This window comes from Aegilops tauschii, chromosome 1, assembly GCF_002575655.3.
Source record: "Aegilops tauschii subsp. strangulata cultivar AL8/78 chromosome 1, Aet v6.0, whole genome shotgun sequence".
Lineage (NCBI taxonomy): Eukaryota > Viridiplantae > Streptophyta > Magnoliopsida > Poales > Poaceae > Aegilops > Aegilops tauschii.
This window is the reverse complement of record NC_053035.3, coordinates 338,104,706-338,128,713: the sequence shown is the minus strand read 5'-3', so window position 1 is coordinate 338,128,713 and position 24,008 is coordinate 338,104,706. Positions and strand designations below refer to the sequence as shown.

The following is a 24,008-nucleotide window of genomic DNA, read 5'->3' as shown; positions in this document are numbered from 1 at the left end:
TGATAAATGTTTATTATTCATGCTAGAATTGTATTAACCGGAAACATAATACATGTGTGAATACACAGACAAACAGAGTGTCACTAGTATGCCTCTACTTGACTAGCTCGTTAATCGAAGATGGTTATGTTTCCTAACCATAGACATGAGTTGTCATTTGATTAACGGGATCACATCATTAGGAGAATGATGTGATTGACTTGACCCATTCCGTTAGCTTAGCACTTGATCGTTTAGTATGTTGCTATTGCTTTCTTCATGACTTATACATGTTCCTATGACTATGAGATTATGCAACTCCCGTTTACTGGAGGAACACTTTGTGTGCTACCAAACGTCACAACGTAACTAGGTGATTATAAAGGTGCTCTACAGGTGTCTCTGAAGGTACTTGTTGGGTTGGCGTATTTCGAGATTAGGATTTGGCACTCTGATTGTCGGAGAGGTATCTCTGGGCCCACTCGGTAATGCACATCACTTAAGCCTTGCAAGCATTGCAACTAATGAGTTAGTTGCGGGATGATGTATTACGGAACGAGTAAAGAGACTTGCCGGTAACAAGATTGAACTAGGTATTGAGATACTGACGATCGAATCTCGGGCAAGTAACATACCGATGACAAAGGGAACAATGTATGTTGTTATTCGGTTTGACCGATAAAGATCTTCATAGAATATGTGGGAGCCAATATGAGCATCCAGGTTCCTCTATTGGTTATTGACCAGAGACGTGTCTCGGTCATGTCTACATAGTTCTCGAACCCGTAGGGTCCGCACGCTTAAAGTTCGATGATGGTTATATTATGAGTTTATGTGTTTTGATGTACCGAAGGTAGTTCGGAGTCCCGGATGTGATCACGGACATGACGAGGAGTCTCGAAATGGTCGAGACGTAAAGATCGATATATTGGACGACTATGTTTGGACACCGAAATGGTTCCGGGAGGTTTCGGACATTTATCGGAGTACCGGGGGTTACCCCCCCGGGAAGCTGTTGGGCCTTATGGGCCTTAGTGGAAAGGAGAGAGGGAGGCCAGGAGGTGGCGCGCGGCCCCCCTTGCCCCAATCCGAATTGGGAAAGGGAAGGGGGCGGCGGCCCCCCTTCTCCTTCCTTCTCTCCACCTCCTCCTTCCCCCTTCTCCTACTTGGAATAGAAGGGGGGGGGGCAAACCTACTTGGAGTAGGATTGCCCCCCCTTGGGCGCGCCTCTCCCCTAGGCCGGCCCTCTCCTCCTCCCCCCTTTATATATGGAGGAGGGGGGCACCCCATAGACACAACAATTGATCCCTTGGATCTCTTAGCCGTGTGCGGTGACCCCTTCCACCATAATCCACCTCAGTCATATCGTAGCGGTGCTTAGGCGAAGCCCTGTGACGGTAGAACATCATCATTGTCACAACACCATCGTGCTGACGGAACTCTCCCTCAAAGCTCGGCTGGATCGGAGTTCGAGGGACGTGATCGAGTTGAATGTGTGATGAACTCGGAAGTGCCGTGCATTCAGTACTTGATCGATCGGATCGTGAAGACGTACGACTACATCAACCGCATTGTGCTAACGCTTCCGCTTTCGGTCTACGAGGGTACGCGGACACACTCTCCCCTCTCGTTGCTATGCATCACTGATGACCCACAAGTATAGGGGATCTATCGTAGTCCTTTCGATAAGTAAGAGTGTCGAACCCAACGAGGAGCAGAAGGAAATGATAAGCGGTTTTCAGCAAGGTATTCTCTGCAAGCACTGAAATTATAGGTAACAGATAGTCTTGTGATAGGATAATTTGTAACGAGCAACAAGTAACAAAAGTAAATAAAGTGCAGCAAGGTGGCGCAATCCTTTTTGTAGCAAAGGACAAGCCTGGACAAACTCTTATATAGAGAAAAGCGCTCCCGAGGACACATGGGAATTATCGTCAAGCTAGTTTTCATCACGTTCATATGATTCGCGTTCGGTACTTTGATAATTTGATGTGTGGGTGGACCGGTGCTTTGGTGCTATCCTTACTTGGACAAGCATCCCACTTAAGATTAACCCCTATTGCAAGCATCCGCAACTACAAAAGAAGTATTAAGGTAAACCTAACCATAGCATGAAACATATGGATCCAAATCAGCCCCTTACGAAGCAACGCATAAACTAGGGTTTAAGCTTCTGTCACTCTAGCAACCCATCATCTACTTATTACTTCCCAATGCCTTCCTCTAGGCCCAAATAATGGTGAAGTGTCATGTAGTCGACGTTCACATAACACCACTAGAGGAGAGACAACATACATCTCATCAAAATATCGAACGAATACCAAATTCACATGACTACTAATAGCAAGACTTCTCCCATGTCCTCAGGAACAAACGTAACTACTCACAAAGCATATTCATGTTCATAATTAGAGGGGTATTAATATGCATATAGGATCTGAACATATGATCTTCCACCAAATAAACCAACTAGTATCAACTACAAGGAGTAATCAACACTACTAGCAACCTACAGGTACCAATCCCAGACTTAGAGACAAGAATTGGATATAAGAGATGAACTAGGGTTTGAGAGGAGATGGTGCTGGTGAAGATGTTGATGGAGATTGGCCCTCTCCCGATGAGAGGAGCGTTGGTGATGACGATGGCGATGATTTCCCCCTCCCGGAGGGAAGTGTCCCCGGCAGAACAGCTCTGCCGGAGCCCTAGATTGGTTCCGCCAAGGTTCCGCCTCGTGGCGGCGGAGTCTCGTCCCAAAAGCTTGCTTATGATTTTTCTTCGGACGGAAGACTTCATATAGAAGAAGATGGGCACCGGAGGGCCAACAGGGGGCCCACGAGGCAGGGGGCGCGCCCCCACCCTCGTGGCCAGGGTGTGGGCCCCCTCTGGTAGTTCTTCCGCTCAGTATTTTTTATTATTTCCAAAAATGACTTTCGTGGAGTTTCAGGACTTTTGGAGTTGTGCAGAATAGGTCTCTAATATTTGCTCCTTTTCCAGCCCAGAATTCCAGCTGCCGGCATTCTCCCTCCTTATGTAAACCTTGTAAAATAAGAGAGAATAGGCATAAGTATTGTGACATAATGTGTAATAACAGCCCATAATTCAATAAATATTGATATAAAAGCATGATGCAAAATGGACGTATCAATCACCATGATCTTGCGTGTGCGTAGGATTTTTTTTTGAAATTACTACGTTCCCCAACAAAATACAATCCCAGTCGTAATTTTTTCAGGAAATGTGTGGGATCCCAAACGAAAAGCACACGTCACTCTTGCTGCAACCATCGGTGATACACAACAAATCACAAACGGTGTGCAACACTTGTATGTGTGCGAAGGGGCTCCTGAACCATTTGTGATATAACATTATCGCACACGGTAATTGTTGGGAAACATGCGCGATGGAGTCTTGCATGGCAGACGGGTTCCGCAGAAAACTCGTGTGCGATGGGGCACATATCGCGCACAGTTCTTATGTTGGCCCGTGTGCCTTACATACTATTTCTCAAACGGTTCATTACGACACACCGTTTGGTTTCACTACATCATTAGAAATGTTTAATCACCGATCCCACTCGTGCGAAAGAATTTGTGTGTGCTGCATCGCACATGATTACATTTGCAAGGCCTCTAGATCATGGCTCCATATCACCGACGGTTTCTGGGTCATGTGGGAAGGACCCCCCTATCGCCCACACTCACTTGGCGACGGTTCCAAATGCCGTTGCCAAAAGGGGTTAAAAACCGTGTGTATAGCACCTCGTTGTACCAGTGCACTCATTAGGACCGGCCGCGGTTGACACCTCCTCAACCGACGGCTTAGTGCGCTCCTCCTCCACCTCGTCCCCATCGGCCTATTTATGGGAGGGGTTAGGTAGAGTCAAAGTTGAGAGAGAGGGGATTCAATGGGTTAGGAAGAATCAGGTTGAGAGGGACATCATCCGAAACAATTCCGAGTGAGTTCACACCGTACATGCAAAAGGAACCACACAAGCGACAAACGAAGAAATAGAGGAAAATGAAACCAGATCATGGTACACCTTTTAAATAGGAAATTAAATTGGCACCGGTGCAACAAAAATTTGATTGTGCATGCGGGAGGATGTAAGACGATGACCTATGAACGGGACTGCGGGGTTAATTCTTGAAAAGGCTGGGGACTTTTATACAAAAGTGTGTGATGGACCAAGAATATCACATCCCTTTATTAGTAAGTATAGAATAGATAATGGATAATTGCGACTGTTGGAAAACTAGACAACTTTGTGATTGTTGGAAAATTAGGCAATTTCATAATTGATTATAGTAAATAAACTATGACTAAAACAATAGATGCACAAAACATCATGAACAACAACACTGCACATGCAACAATAATCATAATAAAAGATTGGATCCGATCATGTTGCATGTACTGATTGATTGTAGGCAAGGTAGTGATAGTTGTTATAGAGGCAATGTTGTTGACGCGAAGTTAATGGCAATGGAGACGATGGTGTGTGGCCGTCTGACTTACATGAAAGACGCATGTGGTGATGGATGTGAGTAGCCACGCGTAGAGTAATAAATATAATTCTCTTTCACTCGGTGCGGGATTAGAAGGGAGAGAGGTTCAGGAGACCTGCTCTCTCACTCACCCGTGCACGCCGATGTTCAAGGTGGAGTAGACTATGGTGGCGGTGCAAATAGCGAGAGGAGGCCAAACCCTAACTCATTTTCAGTGTATCTTTGAGGAGAACCCACGTGGGCTCGTGTTGCGGTCATGATCTAAAACCGACTAGGTTTCCAATTCAAAAACTTATTGGTCAAGTTTCCAACTCGAGAAATGATTGTTCAAGTAACCAAAAAAAAGGTTAAAAGGAAGTCGCGTTCATGCAAGGCCATGGACTGCATTTTGGTGGACCATTCACGTGCATGGAGTACACCTGCACTAACGGAGTCGATTCCAGCAGATCTTAGGTAGGGGGTCCCAATCTGGTAGCCTAGATGCGATGCTAACAAGGACACGAGGTTTACCCAGGTTCCGACTCTTCGAAGAGATAAAGGCCCAGTTTGTTTGGGCTTTTGCTTTCGCTTTTGCAGCTTTTTCATTTTGGCAAAAAGCCACAAAAGCTCCTAAATAGGGCCTTTTTTCTTCGCCTTTTGGCTTTCGAATCAATTTTGTTATACGATGGTATAAGCCAAAAGACGAAGCAAAAAAGCACCTATTTAGGAGCTTTAGGAGCTTTTTTGGCTTTTTTGTCAAAGTGAAAAGGCTGCAAAAGCAGAAGGAAAAGCCCAAACAAACAGGGCTAAAATCCTACGCCATGCTTGTGCTGTATTGATTTGGATGAACTACAAAGTACAAGTTAATATACCACGCGATCGTTGTGTCTAGATCTGATGATCTAAGCTGTCATGAAATATCTATCGACTAGCCCAACTTCAGTTTATATAAGATACCGGAGGCCGAGGATAACAGAGTCCTAGTCGGCTACGTCATTGGAGATGAGTCCTCCATGGATAAGGAGTCCTTGTATTAAATGTCGAGGCATCTGGAATCTTCCTTGTATGCATCCTAGGCTGCCTGAGATGGAATCTTTCGAGTCATCCGCACAAGCATGCTGATAGATGATGTTAGGGTCCATGTCCTTATGCTTGACCCAAGTCTCTATGTCACCAAGTCCGTTGTTGTGCCTCTCATGCATACTCTTGCTCAGAGTCATGACCATCATCATTCAATGGTGCACCACCCTCAAACTCACATTGGGGGGGGGGTCCACATTGACGTACTCAACTTGTTAGTTGACACGTTGAATATATCTTTCACCTCGAATTCATTTGGTTGGCTTATATGAGGTTGGCTCATTGCATTGGTGGTTTACACTTCAACTCTTTGCTCAATAATTGGCGACACTTCTAATCAGGGTCATACCATCTAATAAGGTTTGGTTCAAGTCAACATAAATGAGAGTGACCTTAGGGGCAAACACTTTGAGTGATTTGCCTTCCAAGGATGCAACAACCTCTTTATATGCACCTCATTGCAAATTCGACTTGACAGGCATAGTCTTCATTCGACACTTGTGTCCCATCCCAATATCATATCTTCCTTTAACTTTGTCACTTGGATCCATCCATCCAATTTAATCTAATCCTTATGTCTTCCACAACCTCCTCATAACTGGGACTTGTAAGAAATATGAGCACTTCCTCATCATTGTCAACAATCTCGACAATCATAAATGCCGCCTTGTCAACGTAATGAACATTCACGATCCTCTCTATCTAAAAAACAATGTCACCATGAGTATTTGTTCATCCACATGACAAAGCAAGTTAGATATACACAACTCCCAACATTAACCCTAACCCTAACCCTAAGCCTGGTTCATCTACATAAAAAATCCTAACATTAACCCTAACACTAAATCCTAACAATTTCTAATACTAAACCCTAACACTAAATTCTAACATTAACCCAAACCCAAACCCTAAGCCTTGTCCACCCACATCACAGATCACGGCTATTTGACCAACCATGCACATTACTAAACATCACAAGCACCATATTAATCAGAATATCAACAGTTCAAGAATTATTTTAGGGAAAAATCTTCACAATTAGGGTTAGGAGTCACAATGAGCAATCCAACCAATAAAAACTTAGGAGATGAGGAAGGTTACCTCGAGAAAGGAAAAGACACTGGATCAATGACAAATGCCACCGATTTGAAAGGATTGAGTGAAGGAGAGATAAGGGAAGAGGGCTTGAGCTCGGGGTGGGGAATGAAGAGTAAGAATATGTATGTGTGTGTGGTTGGGGAGGGGGGACGCCCGGCTGCTTGGCGTTTCCAGCTGCCACATAGGCAGACAACGTCAGCTCGACAAGTTGTTGGGACAGGCCAGAAACGCCAGACGGTTCGGGGTTTATGTTTTATGTTTTTTTTACGGGTCCAAAAATTTTATGTTTAGAGAAGAAACGCCGTAAGCAGTGGGGTAGCAGAAAAGGGTATAATCGTGTTAAAATTTTCGGAAGTGATTATTTTGTGGTAAAGATTGCTGACAAGATCGAAACAGTGATTTTGGCCTAGTCCACAGAGTCGAGAAGTGTCCACGGCGACAGAGCCCCGCCATGTCTCCTCGCCTCGCCGAGACGGGCACCGTATCCGCGTGGTCGTGCGTGTGCCCCTTGTATCCATTTGAAATTGCGGGAGCGTCCGCCGTCTTTCCGGTGGAACTGCGTCGGTCGCCGGCGCTGCCCCGAGTATTCCTCTACTACAAGCCTGTCGCCTCCCCTCCCTCCGCCCCGGGGCAGCATTCCGTCGAACAAATCGTGAGCTCCCCTCCCCTCCCCTCCCCTCCGCTCCCCATCTACAGCCGACGATTGTACGCCTGAATACGCTTTGCGGTTCGGCTCGGCTCCCCTCCCCTCCTGTCAATTCCTTCAGCGCAGTCGCCGCAACGGCCCGACATTGACCGTTTCATCGTTCCAGGCGCGCTTTCACGGTCGCGGCCATGTCGATTGTTCAGTGTTCTCTTGCATACCGTACCCGTACATGGATTGCATCCGGTTTAGCCAATCTATTCTTGCTACTTACCGAGTCTTGTTGGCTCAAATAAGGGAGTTCGTGTCTATTTTGCGCGAGCTTTGTTTGATAACATTGCCACCAAAGTTCGTTGAACCCCACCCTTTATATCTGCCGTGAGAAGCCTTAACTGAAGGTGCTACAGTACCGTTGTTCAATGCCACCGCACATTTCTTGATTCTGCTGGTATGGTTGATAATGATCTGATGTGAATCTGCTATTGAACTCCTTGTGTGCTTCTGGACCGTGTCAGTTTTCACCACGGAATCATAAGAGAACCTCCTTTTTGTCGCATGAATACGTATTTGTTTCAGTGCATGGTGATTTCTAATGTTATCAGATCTATATTTTGGCTGCATTTTGTGAAAAGTCTTGGTTTGAGTAGCTTGTAAGCACACCTCAGAACCATATGTCATACAAGAACTAGCTCGCTTATTGTTATTCCATCTTATAGCCTGATGACATGAGCAAAAGCCTAATGTACTTCAGTTTACTACATTACCAACCTAAGCGCATATCATTGTATGTGTAGAACCAGATATTGGGCACTACAAATACAAGAGGTTACTTTTATAACTATAAAGAGGCGGTTGGAGTTGGCAAACTGTGCATTTTTTTTTGAGGAACCTAACCTGTACAATTCTTCAGTTGAATTCATAATTTTGTAATGGATACTGCCATGTTCTGTTATTCAACAGTTTGATGAACTGCAATTCAAATGAATGCCTCTGCAGCATAGTGCGTTTATCTTTGGTTTCTTGTTGTTAAGAACATTTTTGTGCAGTTGGGCCTTTGTTCTAGGTGAGTACATGTGTTTGCTCATTAATGCAAGTTTCCTTAGTGTGATTTGGTCCAATTTTGTTTGACTGTTTATGGATAGTTTCTGTTTGATATCCCATGGTAATGTTCCTAATTTTATTATGGATTTTTTCAATCACTTTAAACCAGAATGTCGTGCATATGACACTGATCTTTAACTCTGAACTAACTTGCAGTAAAAATGCAGGGGTATTACCAACGCTTTGCAAACCCACCTGCATTTGCTATTAAGGCCATACCACTGCAACATGGAAACTACCAAGCTATATGCATAAGAATCTCGCTCTAAAAAACAGATTTGGCAACATTGATCAGAAAGCTAACCTAATGTATGGAGTTGACTTCTAATACTATATCCAATGCCAAAGATGCTTAAACAGCTGCGTATAAATCAGAGAGTACACAATAGCACTGACCTTCTATTTAGGAATAAACCCTCAAGTGCAAGCACCTCTTCTTAAGGTGACTGAATTATCCCACAAATTCACAAGCATTAGTGCTTAACTTCAGAAATTATCTGTTAAACGTGGAAAAGGTGAGTATTTGCGAATATGTGAAGTTTGAGAATCCATAATATCAAATTGACAGATTAACAGGCTTCTTGTCCTGCCTACTTAGTGGTAGATAATCTACATTGATGGATGCCGTATACCTTTTTGTGCTTTTTTGGACATGAGAAGGTTCCATTCTCTATAGTCATCAATGGTTATGTACTCATCATTTAGTTAGTATTATCAATCAAGCTGTTTTACTCCACAAATTCAAGTGTAACTGGGATTTCATGCATTTATCAGTTAATTATTCATAAACCATATCTGATTTTACTCAAAGGGCACTCTACTGTGTATTTAGTCTGTCCCTGTTTTCGTTTCAGTGAGCAAGAGTTCAACCCGTTACCATATGCCACAGATTTCGTGCCAGCTACCAGTTCATCATTCGGAATTCCTGTGTGTCTGTACTCAAGAGTCAAGAGCAGTACTGCTTATTTTAGTGTGCCTTTGATTTTATTCATTTAGAAAGAGTCAAAACTGTTACCATATTTCAAGTCTTGTATTCGTAAAGGGTGACATATAATTGTCCAATATATACTTTCTAACAGTATGTCAGTAACCAAAATTACCCTGTCTTGTTCTGTTCTTATCCCTTTACTTTGACACAATACCTTATCGATATCAAATATCAATTGCCCAATATAATCACATATATTACGTACTAGTAACCTTCCACACAATGCATGTTTCTTGCAATACCTATTACATGGAATATGTGATCATGTTGGAAAGACTATCACTAGTGTGATGTGATCTGATACAAATCCATAACTCCCAAAGTATAGGTGATGCACATCATCAGACATCTACAGTTCAAGAAAAATGACATCTACAACATATAGGCAGTACTCAAGTGTTGGCCTTGCCTACACTGAAATTGGGAATTTGCCCCAGAAACAATATTGTCCATCCTACCAGCACCCTACATACCTGAGAGTCTTCCCCACTAACTTATTTATCTCAACATGCAAGCATGCCACCTCACCATACAATTATGAATGGGTTAAGGTCCACCTCAACATGTAATCATGCATGGAAAAAGACCACCACAACATACAAACATGCATGGGAATTTTTCCATTTAATCATTCTTCTTATATTCAATAAATATTTTACAACTATACATAATCAAATATAATTACTCATATGTATTTTTAATTTTGGTTCTCATGTTATCAACCCAAATTTTCATCAACCAATTCTCGCAGCAAAGCGCGGGGTATCCTCTAGTTTGTTATGTAAGGCTGATGAGAGTGGGCTTGACTTGAGGCTGCTGGAGCGAGGGCAAGGCTAAGGGCAGCGGGGTACCCTCCCCCTCGCCGCCGCTAGGCAAAGCCCGGTCGTCGTAGGCGGCGGCAGGGTTCTCTGCAGCGGGGGATGCGGTGGCCACCCGAGGACGCGGCGCTCCCGCAGGGCGCGGCGGCGGCGGTGCGGATGGCCACGGCTGCTGTGGTGGCTGCGTGGATCCGGCTTGTCGTGGGGTGGCGGGGGACTGCGAGCGGCTGGTGCGGAGGTTCGTGGCGGCGGGCGGTTCTGGCGGCGGCAGCAGGGTGCAGCGGGCGGAGGGCACCGGTGGCGGGGCCGGCGGCCGCTGTAGCTCCGGTGGCAGTGATGGCTGGTGGAGGTAGGCCGGCGACCTTGGGTGGCGCGGGTTGGTGGCAGTGGTGGTGCGTGCCGGACGGATCTGGCATTTTCCGGCAGGCGGCACGGGTTGGGGCACCGTCCCGGCGTGGCTGCTGCACCGACTGTGGATGCGGCAGCGAGGCCCTCTGGGAGTGGCAGCTTCCATTCGCCGCGCCGGCATCACGGCAGCTCGGCAGATCGGCTGCGGCGGCGGCTGGATTTCCGGCGTCGGCTCGTTTGAAGGCGGCCCGGTTTGACCTTCGATCCATCTCCTTGGCGTCCGGCCGCTATCTTCGTCGATGGTTGGCTCTCCCCCACTGCGGTCCATCACTCGTCTCGCACCCGGCAGCAGGACCGAGCTCGTCTCGCGCCCGGCAGCAGGACGATGCTCGTCTCGCGCCCGGCGGCAGGACCGAGCTCGTTTTGCGCCCGGTGGTTTTGGCCGGCCTATTGGGTCCCAGCACTGGGGGCAGCCCAGTCTTTGGTTGGGGTAGCGGCGGGTCTCGGATGAGGTGGTGTTAAGGTCTTGGATGCCAGGGCCGCCGCCCTGTTGGTGGGTCTGCAGTGCTCATGGGCAGAGCCCGTGGCTTGGTGCTGCCCTGTTGCCACGGTCACGTGGGCGGCATGGTAGCCGGGGTGTGGCGTTCGGTGGCGGTGAGTGGTGGCCGGGGTGAAAACCTGCTCTATCTTCGGACGGACTGGCGGCGGCGAAGCTCGTTCCCTTCTTGAAGGCGTCGCCGCGGCTCTCATTGTCCGTCGTGTTGCTCCAGGGGAAACTCTATTCCTCGGATCGGGCGTGGCGGCGCTCCGGTGCCGTCCCCTTCCTGAAGGCACCGCCTTGGAGCCCACCGTTCGTCATATGCGGCTTCACTTCTTCGCGGTGGCGTGTTCACGGCTGTAGCCCCCGGCTGCTCTTGTAGTTCTAGGGATGGTGTTTTGCTGCGCTCAGCGCCTATGTATCCTGCCTTGGCTGTGTGTGTGCATGTGTTGTGGGGGCGTGCGTTTGTACCGGCTGCTGTTGGTCGTTGCTTTATATATAATAAAGCGAGGCGAAAGCCTTTTTGGGTAAAGGAGATATGGGGATTAACTGCCATTAATAAGGTTCAGATCAATTGGATTCCACAAACTTGTACCTTTATATTAGTATAGATATAGAAAATCATGGGTAATCGCTCCTTTTTAAAACAATGAGTAAGTTAATCAGTATTCTTCAGTTAAACAAGTTAATCTGTACTCATGTTACAGTAATTGTTTTTATGTTTACTCATATGGTGCATGCATAAAGGAGGGAGTAAGAAAATCTAGGTTTCTCATAATTCCCAAGTGGCGACGTTTACCTAACTTGATCTTACTTGACTGGCATAACTTAGGATTTGATCATCAGCACAAAGCTGTAAATTTTGCAGTTTGTCATGTTCTTCTTTGGGCAACTATTAAAAACTGGCAGTCCCAGAAGGACACAACCATGATGTGGCAAGGACCGAGTAATGCTGGTGCATGAGTTCAAGGTCGATTTTTCAACATCCTAAGTGGATACAATTATCAGTTGTCTGGAGTTCTGAGACCAAATAATGCAAAGGACATGACAAACTACTTTTTTGTGGCTGCATCTATAGATAACCCAAAAATCAAGCACATTTCAGAACTTTTTATGATGTTTCCCGTCAGCATGCCTGACGATAGTACTCTGATTGAATGGATAGGCTGGATTAGACATTCCATTGACTAGTTGAAACAAGGTCAATCACCAATAGTAGTTCTGGCCCCGGGCTACTTTTTTGGTATTCAATCAACTTCTGGTTTCTTGTGCAAACTGCTTTTTTGCCCAACTGATGTCACGTTCTGGAAATTACTAGTATTTTCTTAACGATTTACTTAGAGTATATCAGACATATATGAAATGTTACTTCTCTTTCTGTGTTTAGTTTCTGTCTGCAAGGTGTGGAATCTTTGTGAACTTAGCACTCAGTTGAGATTTAAGGCATACCTAAGATTACATACTTGATGCACCTCTGCTGGTTAGCACATATAGCTTGCTGAAGGTAAGACGCCATACAGAGAATATAATAATTGCATAAAGAGCAATGTGCTAATCTATTTATTTATCTTTGACTGGAAAACCTTATCAAATGAAATTCCATGGTTTCGCTTTTGCACGGGTGTTGACATACATACTGCTTTGTGCTTCGATACTGTTCATGGTAAAACCAAGCATAAAATTTGAAGTGTCTTTGGTAAGATGTTTCTTGCGGGGAGGTAAGGTGATTTGACATACTAGTTTCCCTCTTGATCATGCTCAGTTCCATAGGTGTGCTATAGATGGCAACTGTGATATGCTAATGCACATCGAAGTGTCTTTAGGTGGAACATTTTATATGATTTGGATGATCACTGAGCCATGCCACCTAGAGTAAGTCTGAACCATGCATGAGATTTGTTTTATTATACTAACACATGTAATTAATCCAGACAAGTAGTAGATTTTACAAAAACTGGATTGGTAGCAAATTTGCTAAGACCAGCGATGCCCTTTGATTCCCAAATATCGTTATCATTTTTTGTTTTCCAGGTTACGTTTAATCATTTATATCTTAAACACTTCATGTGTTGCACTTGCTATGCAGTGACATCCAATAATAGAGGTAGAGATATTCTTTCTACTTTGCTCATGTACTTATTGTGCTGTCTCCCATCACTTACTTTTCACAGTAAAAAGTACCCTTTTCCCTCCAAAGATTAAACAATGCTTAGAATTTGAATCTTCTTGACCAACCTGTACTTGTACAGGTGTAGTTACTTCTGTCTTCTGCCGTTTCTCGTCCTTGATCAGATGTGTCTCTAAACAGGGGATTGCTCCCTGTATCCATTAGGGTTTGCATATGCTTATACTGATACACTTTTATGTTATGTGGCTGTTATTGACGTATATGCTGATGTGAACGATTTACATTTGGCTTAGCCTATCCATCCCTTTTCCACTTAATTGGATGTTTAGAATTATTAGCTCCAGCCCCTTTGTTAAGACTGATGTGTATAACTATAACTTGACACAAGTATATAGTGAACTCTTACACTACTTGATCGTGACTCGATCCCTCAAGCTTTTAACAGACAATCATAAGCTAAACAGTATCATATTCATGGTGGAAAGTGATTACAATGATAATGATTTAATAATACCTCAATCTACTCTAGTTAGATGCAGCCTTTACTTCATATGCATCTTACTTATATTGGCATTATTTCGCTCATGTCAGTATATATTACAGGCCATTCACCTTTTGTACTTTTGATTCTTTAGTTTCTGGTTGCTGAGGAGTTTCAGCAAGATTCAGATTATATAGACATATTCTTTCTTTAAAAAGATTTTTTGTGGCTTCCTGCACCAATACATAATATTTTTTCCTGGGCGGAACTCAGTTCATTTTCTGCATTTATACAGGTCTCTTTCACATGTCAGTCTGTCAGACACCTTTATTTGTTAATCACCGGTCTACCTGAGACCAGCCTTTTCTACCCGTCATCAATTAACACAGTATTCAGCATGAGTTCCACTGGTTAGTGGTTCAGTTCATCATTGCATGGCTTTATCTTTGTGCTGTAACAACAGCTGTTTCATGGACCGATATAATTCTCAAATGATTGCTTCAAAAGCGGATCAGACACAACTCAAAGGTATGTCATTGCTGATCTTAATTGATCTCACTGCTAAAAGTATTTTGAGCATCACCACTACTTAATAGTCACCACTCTGTACACTGTGTTCTTCACGCTACAGTTCGTTATCTTTTGCAAAGTGACTATAGTTCCATACTAACATAGACATATTGCTAACCACGTGACATATGTGGTAAGCAATTCAAACTATTCCAAAAAAAAAACATAGACATATTGCTACACATTTTTTACAGTAGAAACTCTCATGAGGACAAGGGTAGTGACGCTGGTGTCTTTTGAAATATTCTCTGTCCTGGAGCTAGGATTGCCAGTGGGTCATAGGTGTTTTTCCTCTGTTGAAATGCGTCCCACCTAGCCCCATAGTGGGCTTTCCACTCGGGTTCTGTGGTGTAGTTTGGAAGATATTGCCTCACCCCAATACTTGCTTTGTTAGAGAACTCTATTATCTGGTTGTTCAGGTTCAGTGTACGTTTGATGCTGTGGGGGCCTATCGCCGAGTGTAGGAATCCCACCAGGTAGAAAACTTCCTCATTTGGTATGACCACTGATGTTCGGTTGTCCCATCTGCATGAAACAAGATGAATCATTCACTTGAAAATACTATGACATGATGTATAAGAGTTTCTGAATGGGGTTTTTGATTTCAGTACATAAAGCAATTTACCTGGACTTGTTCACTGGGTAGAGCAATATGGGACCATTGTTGTTATCTTCGAGGATTTTCCCAAAGACCTGCTTTGCAAATGTATGGACAGTGCTTCTTGGGACGATGAGATTAAGCCATGGGTGTGGGACTTCCCACAAGCCCTTAGCTCTCAGCTTTATCTCAGAGGAGTGCACCCTATCCAAGAACTCCATGTAAGTGACGTCCGTGTGGAATAAGGACGCTGGTGTGTATCTGAGTTGAGATAGTAGTGCATGGACCTCCTGTAAACACATATACATATGGAATTCAACCACTCAGGCCACCTGATAACATTTTATACACAAACATCTTTAGTAACACAAGGACAAATCATTGGCTCACCTGTTCCATGATGTCAGCTTCTTCAGGGTTGAAGTTCTTTGTCATCTCAAGGCAGAAGAGCACTTTTCTGTCTGTTTCGAACTGGCTAGCCCGTTCTGGGTCCTGTGGATTGAATGATGACCTCCAGTTGTTTAGGATGCCTGTTCTGTTTATGCTTACGAAACCTTCAATGTAGTCGAAGGTCTTCTCTGCTGAAATAAGCATCTCCTGATCCTCGGTGAAGCTCACGAAATCTAAGTAGAGAACTCTTATCCACCTTACCTGTTGTACATCCAATGAACTCATGAGCATATGCTTACTAAAATGTACTAGCATGGAGTTGTCACAGATGAGTTCTTTCGATTTACCATTTGTGGAGCAGGCTCAAGAGCGATCCTGGCCCGAGTAATTATGCCAAATTGACCTAGACCACCAAGAGCAGCATGGAAGAGATCATTGTTCTGTTCTGGTGAGCAAGTGATAATATCACCTCTTCCTGCATTTGAAAATCATGGTAGAAAGTTAGCCACATTATTTACTCTCCTAGTTGTTCAAATCAACCTAATATATAGGTCAGTTCATACCAGTTACAATCTCCAGTTCGTTCACATTGCTGATCTGTGGACCATGCCGGAATGTCTGCCCGCTGACACCCGCATTTGACAACGTGCCCCCAACCGTAAGGTGGAGGTAGTCTGTCCATGACTTCGGCGCCAAACCATACTTCAACGTCTTTTTCAAGACATTTATCCAGAGTTCTCCACCTGAGGCATCCACATACGGTGATGCACCAGGATGCACCTGCATTTTGACACTCTGAAGGGATTCCATTCTGATGACAATCCCTCCAGCAGCCTGGGACTGCCCATATAGCGAGTGCCCATGCCCACGAGCTGCCACTGTGAGCGTGGAGTGCTCACCCATCAAGAATACATGCCTCACGGTTCTGGCAATGTCAGCCACTGAACCTGGGTGAAGCACAGCGACTGGCGGGAAGCTGGAGAGGTTGCCGAAGTCCCTTGCAGCTGCAGGCAAGTCGTGGAAGCTGAAATGGCCGTCAAGGGGGAGCGTCCCCAGGGATGCAAGCACATCATATTTAGGCACGTGCTCGGTTGTGACTCCGCTAAGCCCTAGCAACAGGAACAGCTTCAGGTACTGCAGGACTAATTGCTTCATGGCTCTTCTGTAGGTCAAGAATAAACAAGTTCAGTGGTGATGTTTTCAGGAGAAAGATGAAAGATGTATAGCGGGGTAGTGGTTCACTGCAAGAGCAGAGGGATGGGAGTGGAGATGGAGGGAGGGCAGGGGATTTAAAGGAGAACTTGAAGGGTACGTATGTGGGCTGGTGCAGGTAGTGGTGTGGTCAAACAAGTCCAGGGCACTGTTTGGTACTAGAACCTGTGTGACTGTGTGAGGACAGGCTGCTAGGAAAATTTGGATCAAAGATTATGTTGCAGTTGTGGAATGGTTCCATTCTAGAGTCTGGTATTCGTTCTTTCCGGCTTATGTTTTAAGCATCCTGCGACATCTGTCAGGACTCAGGAAGTTTATGGAGGAAGGGCAAAATGATGCATTCACTCAGTATGCTCTGTCTATCACTAAACATATCACTGACTGCACCTTGCCAGGGAGAAAGAAAACAATGACATGGAAAAGATGAAACAGAGCAGTTAACAGACACAGATATTTAACTTGTGTACCTGATGTGGATCTCAGCAGGATTAAACTTCTGATCAAGTCATCAGATGGTACTAACAAATTGATTCAAGTGGCAAACCTGATTGCTATCGAGCAGGCCCACTTGATCCCTCAAATTCAATTGATGTTCGGCAGGATAAGCCAATATGTTATCTCTGTGCTTTTGGATTTGTGAGTGACAAGCATCTTGTTGAGCATATCTGATAAGGCTTATTCCCAGATGTTTTTTCAGATGCTGGTGGGACTGTTTTCTGACTTCATGCACATCTATTTTCGCAGACATGTATATCGGTAAGAATCCTTCTGTCTGGCCATTTCTAGACATGCTGATAGAAATATCCTTTTCAGCATTTTGAGTTCTAGAATTTGATATTTTGTGGTTGCAAAATCGTATGGACATGGATCGCCCTAGGCATTTTTTCATTTTTTAGTGGTCAGGAGCTTTAGCTTGATATTGTAGAATCCCTTTGCCCACATGGCATTGCTCGCCACCTGAGCTAGTGATGCAATAGTCTTGCATGTCTCCCATCGGATTATCTGAAGGTTTTTCAGAATAAAAATCTCTGTTCTTACGGTAGCTTCTCTAAAATGTCAGAATTCCTTAAGCCCTTGTTGTTTCCCGTATCTTAGGATATCTGTCTGAAGGCAATGTGAAATAATGTATGTAACAAACTGAATGTTCTGTCTTTTCTGTACTTTACATGTATGGTGATTAGAGAACATCTTTTGTATCATACGTGACAATCCTGTGGATAACCGGGAACTCCATGAAAAGGGGAATCAATAACTAACTACACCTTGTAAATCAAAGTGGAGGCGAGTGGACCGGGCAAATAAGCATTCACTTTTACTGGACACGAAAGATATTGTCAGCTGGATGATTTGATTCACGTCTCACTGATCATATGTTCTAGAAGACATCAACAGTGATTAGAGAATCTAAATAGACCGAACCATAGATATATCATTCATATTAACATACCTTCAAATAGAACCAACCATAAATATATCATTTATATTAACATATCTACCCGGCCTTCAGTAGGTGTTCTGTGTTTTATGGTGTAAGTGTGTGCGTCTACATTGTTCGGTGTTTCTAAAAAGAAAAAAAAGGTAGCTCTTTCTTCAATACAGAGAAAAGGTAGTCACCAAGTAACGTATTCTGGTACTAAGCCCTCTTCCCTGAGAAACATATGGCAGTATAAGGAGAGCTGGGTCCAGTAAGGTCTCCTTGAATGCCAGAAGCAACACATTTTTTCTTCTGTGTCCATGTGCATTTTTTATCGTGGTACCATCAGTGTATTATTGGTATATCAATACATATATGGAAGGTTACATCCAATCCAATAGACTAAGGTGTTGAATTCTGAAAGCCATACCAATCATATACTCGACCTATTCAACCGGCCAGATTCCACTTTCACTGTCACTCATTGCGTGTTCTAAAATTTTGGAATGTGAAAAAGTTCTTACCACTCGAGATTTGGGGGATCATATGGTATTGAAATATGGAGTTATGCAATAAGCTGAAAGAACAATGATCAATTGTCACGTGGTAGGTACTAGGGACAACGCTATATATTCTTCCTGAATATATACTCTACATAATTCGTGGCAGAAATGGTATCCTAATCTTATCTTTGGCTGCAGGGATGTGGCTGGTGCCACCATTGATAATACCTAATATCACTATCCAAGAATGACTTATCAACACCTGAGCCCTGTTCATCTGAAAAGAAGTATTAGTTTGCTTTACGGTATATGGGGTCTTGAGGTGTCAACTATCCCTCCAGGGAGTGTAAATCTTTTCCAAGAAAGCGAAAGGTAAAATTCTAATGGTAGACGAATATCTATAAACGAAAGTGTCCTTCTAAATGGTTTATTTTATTAAATATATCAACACCGGAGCTCTCTGTACATCTGCAAAGAAGTATTAGAGTTGCTTTATGATATATAGGGTCTTGAGTTTGCTTTGTTTATAAAGCGGAGCGAAAGCCTTTTTGGGTATATATAGGGTCTTGAGGTGTGAACTAGATGCCTGTAAGATGGTAGCCGAATTTGTATGTACTAACCCAAGAAACACCTCACAACCCTTAGCCTATTAGTCATAGGTCACACAGAAACCATTTGCATTTTCCCAAACAATTTGTTTCTCCTAAACTTTGTAGAGAGATTTCTTCTTTTGTTTGAACTAATATAGATGCTAAATAGAAACGTGCCCATCTCCATTAGAAAGCTACCACTACCCCCACATGGTAGGCTGAGTCCAGAATGGAGATTAGATTCCCTGATCCATGACATGCAATTCACAAAGGTGACATTGATCTGCATCTGCATGCCTCTTTTGTGATGAATGCTTTCAGTTGTTCCTTTGCTGTTTCCATCCACGTTGTCGATTACCAGTAGGCTCGGCGCCTGATCACAGTAGGAGTCCCCCACACATCGCCAGATCAGTGGATGGGGCCACCCACTGCCGAAATCAGTGGATGGTAATTGGGCAGGTTGTTGGCTCTGCTTTTGGTATGGAATGCAATCTTGGATCTCCCTGACCCAGTTCTCTGTCAGCCGTTCATGCTGCTGTCACCAGAAACATCTACGCAGCTTCCTTTTACTTGGGATCATTTTAAAGATGGAATAGTGTGTAAGGTAAGGAAGGCTGCTGAACGGTGATAGTGCAAACTGGCCGAACTCCTACAGCTCCAAGAACTCACAAGGAAAACAGGAGTCGGCCAGGGACAATTTCACCACTTTCAGAAGCCCTGAATCGGAAAAGTCTCGTGAAGCAAAGCTTATTGTGTAGAACCAACATATCTATAGCACAAACGGTGAACCCGGAGCCTAGCCAAACAGGGCCCTTTGTTTCAACTTCTACCGATCGGTTGCAGGGCTGTGGTAGAAACAAGAGCGAAGATCTATAATTCATTATATCATCTGTTGTTTCTGAACTCTTACTGCTCGTTTGAGTCATGACTTCAGGTAGCTAATTTTACCTAAATGCGTTCTTAGGTAACTGTTTGCCATGAAAAAGGTAAATTCTCAAATATAAGAAAAGGAACAAGGCTGAAGAGGGGAGAAACCACCCACCTTTTACTTGAAAGAGTGGGTGAGGACTGAAACTGGCTATGTGCAACCTCGCTTCCCTAGCCAGTTCAACTCCAGGAGAGTTCTCAGGTTCTCGTGATATGGGCTGTGAACTGTTTTGTTTGGACATTATTTAGTACTCCCTCCGTCTTATAATAATATAAGAGCGTTTTTTACACTACACTAATGTTAAAAACGCCCTTATATTATGGGACGGAGGGAGTAAAATGAATTAAGTTTAGCCAAAAGCTGGTCTGAGTTGTGCCTCTCTCGAAGGACAATCAAGAACTCACATCTTCTAGCCGCCGCCTCCTCTTCCAAGAAAGAAAGCTAGGGTTCGTGCCTCTCGCCGGCACCGGTGCAGGTCCGCCTCGTCTCCGGTGGCCCTAGGACCATGGAGGCGCGGTGGGTCCTGGCAAGGGCCGGCGGGAGGGCTCCTTTTTTAGTCGTTTTTATCAATCTTGCTAGGGTTTGTGTCCTGATCAGGAAGGCGAGACGGCGACGGCTCCCTGAAGATGGAATAAAGGCCTTCCCGCCTAGCCCCCGTTCCGGTAGTGCATCTAGCATCGTTGGTGGGCGTGTGGAGGTGTGTCTTCAGCAGATCTATCTTTGGTGGATTTGCTCGGATCTCAGCGTTGTTCGTCTATGTTCGTGTGTCTTCGGTTTGGATCCTTCTGATCTACGTTATTTTTCATCGGCGGCGGTTGCTGTTCTGGAGTGTTGGTCCTATGGGGCCTTAGCACGACGACTTCCGACTGTCTACTACAACAAGTTGTGCCCGACTCCGGCGATGAGGGGCGATGACGGCGGCGCGCCTTCAGCTCGCTTCAGTGCTTGTAGTCGTTGCTAGGTGGTCTATGGATCTGGATGTAATTTTTATTTCTAGTGTTCGTTGTACTGCCATGATTGAAGATGAATACTCCCTCCATTTCTAAATATTTGCCTTTTTAGAGATTTCAAATGGACTACCACATACGGATGTATATAGACATATTTTAGAGTGTAGATTCACTCATTTTGCTTCGTATGTAGTCACTTGTTAAAATCTCTAGAAAAACAAATATTTAGGAACAGAGGGAGTAGATTGGAAGTTTTCTCGCAAAAAAAGCTGGTCTGAGTTATTTTCCTATTTTTACTCTTGAGTTTTCTGAAAAAATAGTAGAGTTGATATTTCATATGATCATAGTTTTAGTTTTAGAAAAGGTTTTGTTATCCAAATTTTATGCTAATATTATTTTTCGAAATAAAACTTATGCTAGTATAAAATTAAGAAAAAAAAAGTTGGAACTAGATGTTACTCCCTCTGTTCTAAAATATAAAGTGTATTTGTTTTTCCAAAAGTCAAATATGTGCATCTTTGACCATGTTTTTACAAAAAATATATCAATATCTACAGTACCAAATTGGCATCATTAGATCCATCACAAAAAAGTATTTTCATGTTTTATTTATTTTGTATTGTAGATGTTGATATTTTATTCCATAATCTTGGTCAAACATAAACAAGTTTGATTTCCACGAAAATCAATACACCTTATGTTCTGGGACGGAGGCGTATCTAGCTTCTCCATTTCTGGCTTCAAAACTAGGCGTGCTCCGGAGTGGCGGAGTGCCCTGCGTTTGAAAGCTGGAGCCAAAAAATCATCCAAGATTCTTCGTCGATAGTGAAATGCTATTTCTGCCCCCGCAACAAAAAATTCTTTTCTGCCCGTCCAAACTGTATGTATAGTTGGTAAAAAATTATTACTCGTGTAGGGGACATTTTGGTTCCAACATATAAAAAAACTGTATGTAGTTTGTACAAAAGTATTGTTCGTGTCGGGGACATTTTGGCTCCAACATGGCAGAAAGCGAGAGATGGCGAAAAGGCGAGCAAGATGGAGGCCTGGGAGTGATTTGTCGCCCGGCCCGGCCTTAGAATTGCAGGTAAGTGGACTCCGATGGGCCCACAGTTCACGTGCAGCGTTTGAAACAAATTCTGACTTTGGCACGTTGGTGCTGGCGTGTCGACTGCCGGGCATAACCCATAACTGTAAGGGCCCATTTGATAGATACTTTTGGAACGACTATGTACGGTCACACCACTTTCTCAAAAAAAAAAAACCGTCACTTTTGCCGAACTTTACAAGAGGCTGAGCCGGCACATCATTTTAAGATTAAGAAGTCGCATCAGGCACTTTTGTAGTCTAGGCCATTCCTGTCGACTACGGCGAACCTAGGACGGCCTCTTCTTCTTCTTTCTAGCAACCGAATGCACATCGCCGAAACGCCTGAAACAAATTCTGAAAAATGTGAGCACAAATGCCAAGCTTAGGACTTGAATCCTGTTGGGTTGGTTTCACCAGAAAAACTTAACCATCTCTTGACTATATATATATTATGTAATGATGATGTTTTTTCGTGCTATCATGTGCTACCCTGGGCATATGGGCGTGCTATCTTTGGCAGATTATAAATAATCTAAATCAACAAAAGTCACCAGCAAACCGCCTTTTCATTTTCTGTAAAAAGACCAACCGCTGCTAGAAAGAAGAAGAGGCTGCCAGCGGTGCTCCAGGCAAGAAAGTTCTCCTTTTTTTGCGAGGTGGCAAGAAAGTTCTCCTTCATTGCATCAGTTTTAGCCTTTTTGTATTTATTTACCTAGCTTCCGCTTGATTCAAATTGAGTCCTAGTGTGGCCTCAGATTAACATCCTGGGAGTGTTAAATGGATCCGAGGATGGCAGGTTGGCAGTGGGCATCTAGGTGGCACAAACCAATGGGGTGATGCATGTTGGGCTGTTGGCTGATAATTGGGTTGGCTGGGACATGTACCAAAACATGCTTGAGATGGCTTACGCAGACAAAGTTTGCTTAGCTAGGCACCACTCTAGTCTCTATTTGGTGAAGGATCTAGTGGTTACAGCTTTTTGGTCAGTAGAGTTTGGTCGGTTTGGTAGTTGGTCACGTGTAGGCCAATTCAGGCACGCCCTATAATGTAGACGGGTAAGGTGTCCTTTAAGGAGCAAACATGAACTTTTTCTGGTTAGTTCAATCCTTGTGGCAAGTAATAGGATCAAAGATACACAGATCTCGCAATGTTTTCCGCTGGATGATGCTATTTTCAACGCAAGTTTCATTGTCTATTTCACCACCTTTCGGATCTATTATCATACTCGGGTATAACGTGTCGACTTATGGTTATTCGGATGATCCATATTCAGACAAATGGCACTCTGAGTCTAGGAAAAAACAAGGCCTCTTATGCTAGCAATTGATCACTTATTGAGTGGTTGTATGGATTTATGTTAGTGATCTCATCTATCCTTTTGAATAATCAATAATAGATGATTGTGTGCATCGATCGATGTAGGGTCCCAGGGTGAGGGTTGATCCTCCTTTTTATGAAAAAAAGCTAACTGTGTTTGTGAGACGCAACTTCTAGGAAATAGAACCGTGGAGCATGTATTGATGGTTGGCTACCCGAGGACGCTCTTTTATGTTGCAAGAGTTTTAGTGCAAGCAAAGTTATGTTAGAGCATGGTTAATTGTATAGCCAAGAGCCGGCTATATGGAGTTGGCATGTCACTTATAGCCAACCTTATAGCCCGTTCATATAATAGTTAGTCATACTAGTATGGCCTACCTTTTTCTCCACAAAGGTTCTTGGGGATCGTGCTACAGTCGGTTATAAGCTTGTAGCCCGCTTCTCTTCTCTCTCCTCTCTCTTCTCATCTTTCCTTTAACTAGGCATAAATCTGATGTTTATAGCCCACCCACCTACATCACTCTACTGTATTTGCTCTTAGGTGACAAGCGTAGTATGTGGTTGCCAACACTTTCCTTTACTCATGTGGTTCAGTAAATATGAGGCACAATACTTCCCGCAGAAGTACTACAATGATCTAGTGCACTTACTAACCAACAGTTAGTTCATGGGAGAGAAGAAACGAATGGCTTAGAAGTGGTTGTGATGGGATGTGATACTTTGTTGTTATTATTTCCCTCAAGAAAAAAATTGTTGTT

At 43.8% G+C, this 24,008-nt stretch overlaps 1 protein-coding gene and 1 long non-coding RNA gene across 3 annotated transcripts; one reads left to right on the top strand and one right to left on the bottom strand.

Annotated features, from left to right (window-relative positions):
• The first annotated feature begins 7,074 nt into the window (after nucleotides 1-7,074).
• Nucleotides 7,075-20,960, top strand: LOC109737584 (uncharacterized). Its single transcript, XR_005753154.3, has 3 exons — nucleotides 7,075-7,296; nucleotides 13,985-14,217; nucleotides 18,575-20,960. It is a non-coding gene; the product is annotated as an uncharacterized lncRNA (long non-coding RNA).
• Nucleotides 14,204-18,559, bottom strand: LOC109737583 (cytokinin dehydrogenase 9). 2 transcript variants are annotated; one of them, XM_020296713.4, is made up of 6 exons: nucleotides 17,004-18,559; nucleotides 15,811-16,409; nucleotides 15,595-15,722; nucleotides 15,248-15,508; nucleotides 14,885-15,147; nucleotides 14,204-14,784 (listed from the first exon to the last, which is right to left on the bottom strand). In XM_020296713.4, exons 2-6 carry the CDS (start codon nucleotides 16,400-16,402, stop codon nucleotides 14,463-14,465), a joined length of 1,566 nt encoding a protein of 521 aa, XP_020152302.1. In that variant the 5' UTR covers nucleotides 16,403-16,409; nucleotides 17,004-18,559; the 3' UTR covers nucleotides 14,204-14,462. The 2 variants fall into 2 exon arrangements, with proteins under 2 accessions (XP_020152302.1, XP_020152300.1); XM_020296711.4 differs by having other exon boundaries at nucleotides 16,927-18,558.
• Nucleotides 20,961-24,008: the final 3,048 nt, after the last annotated feature.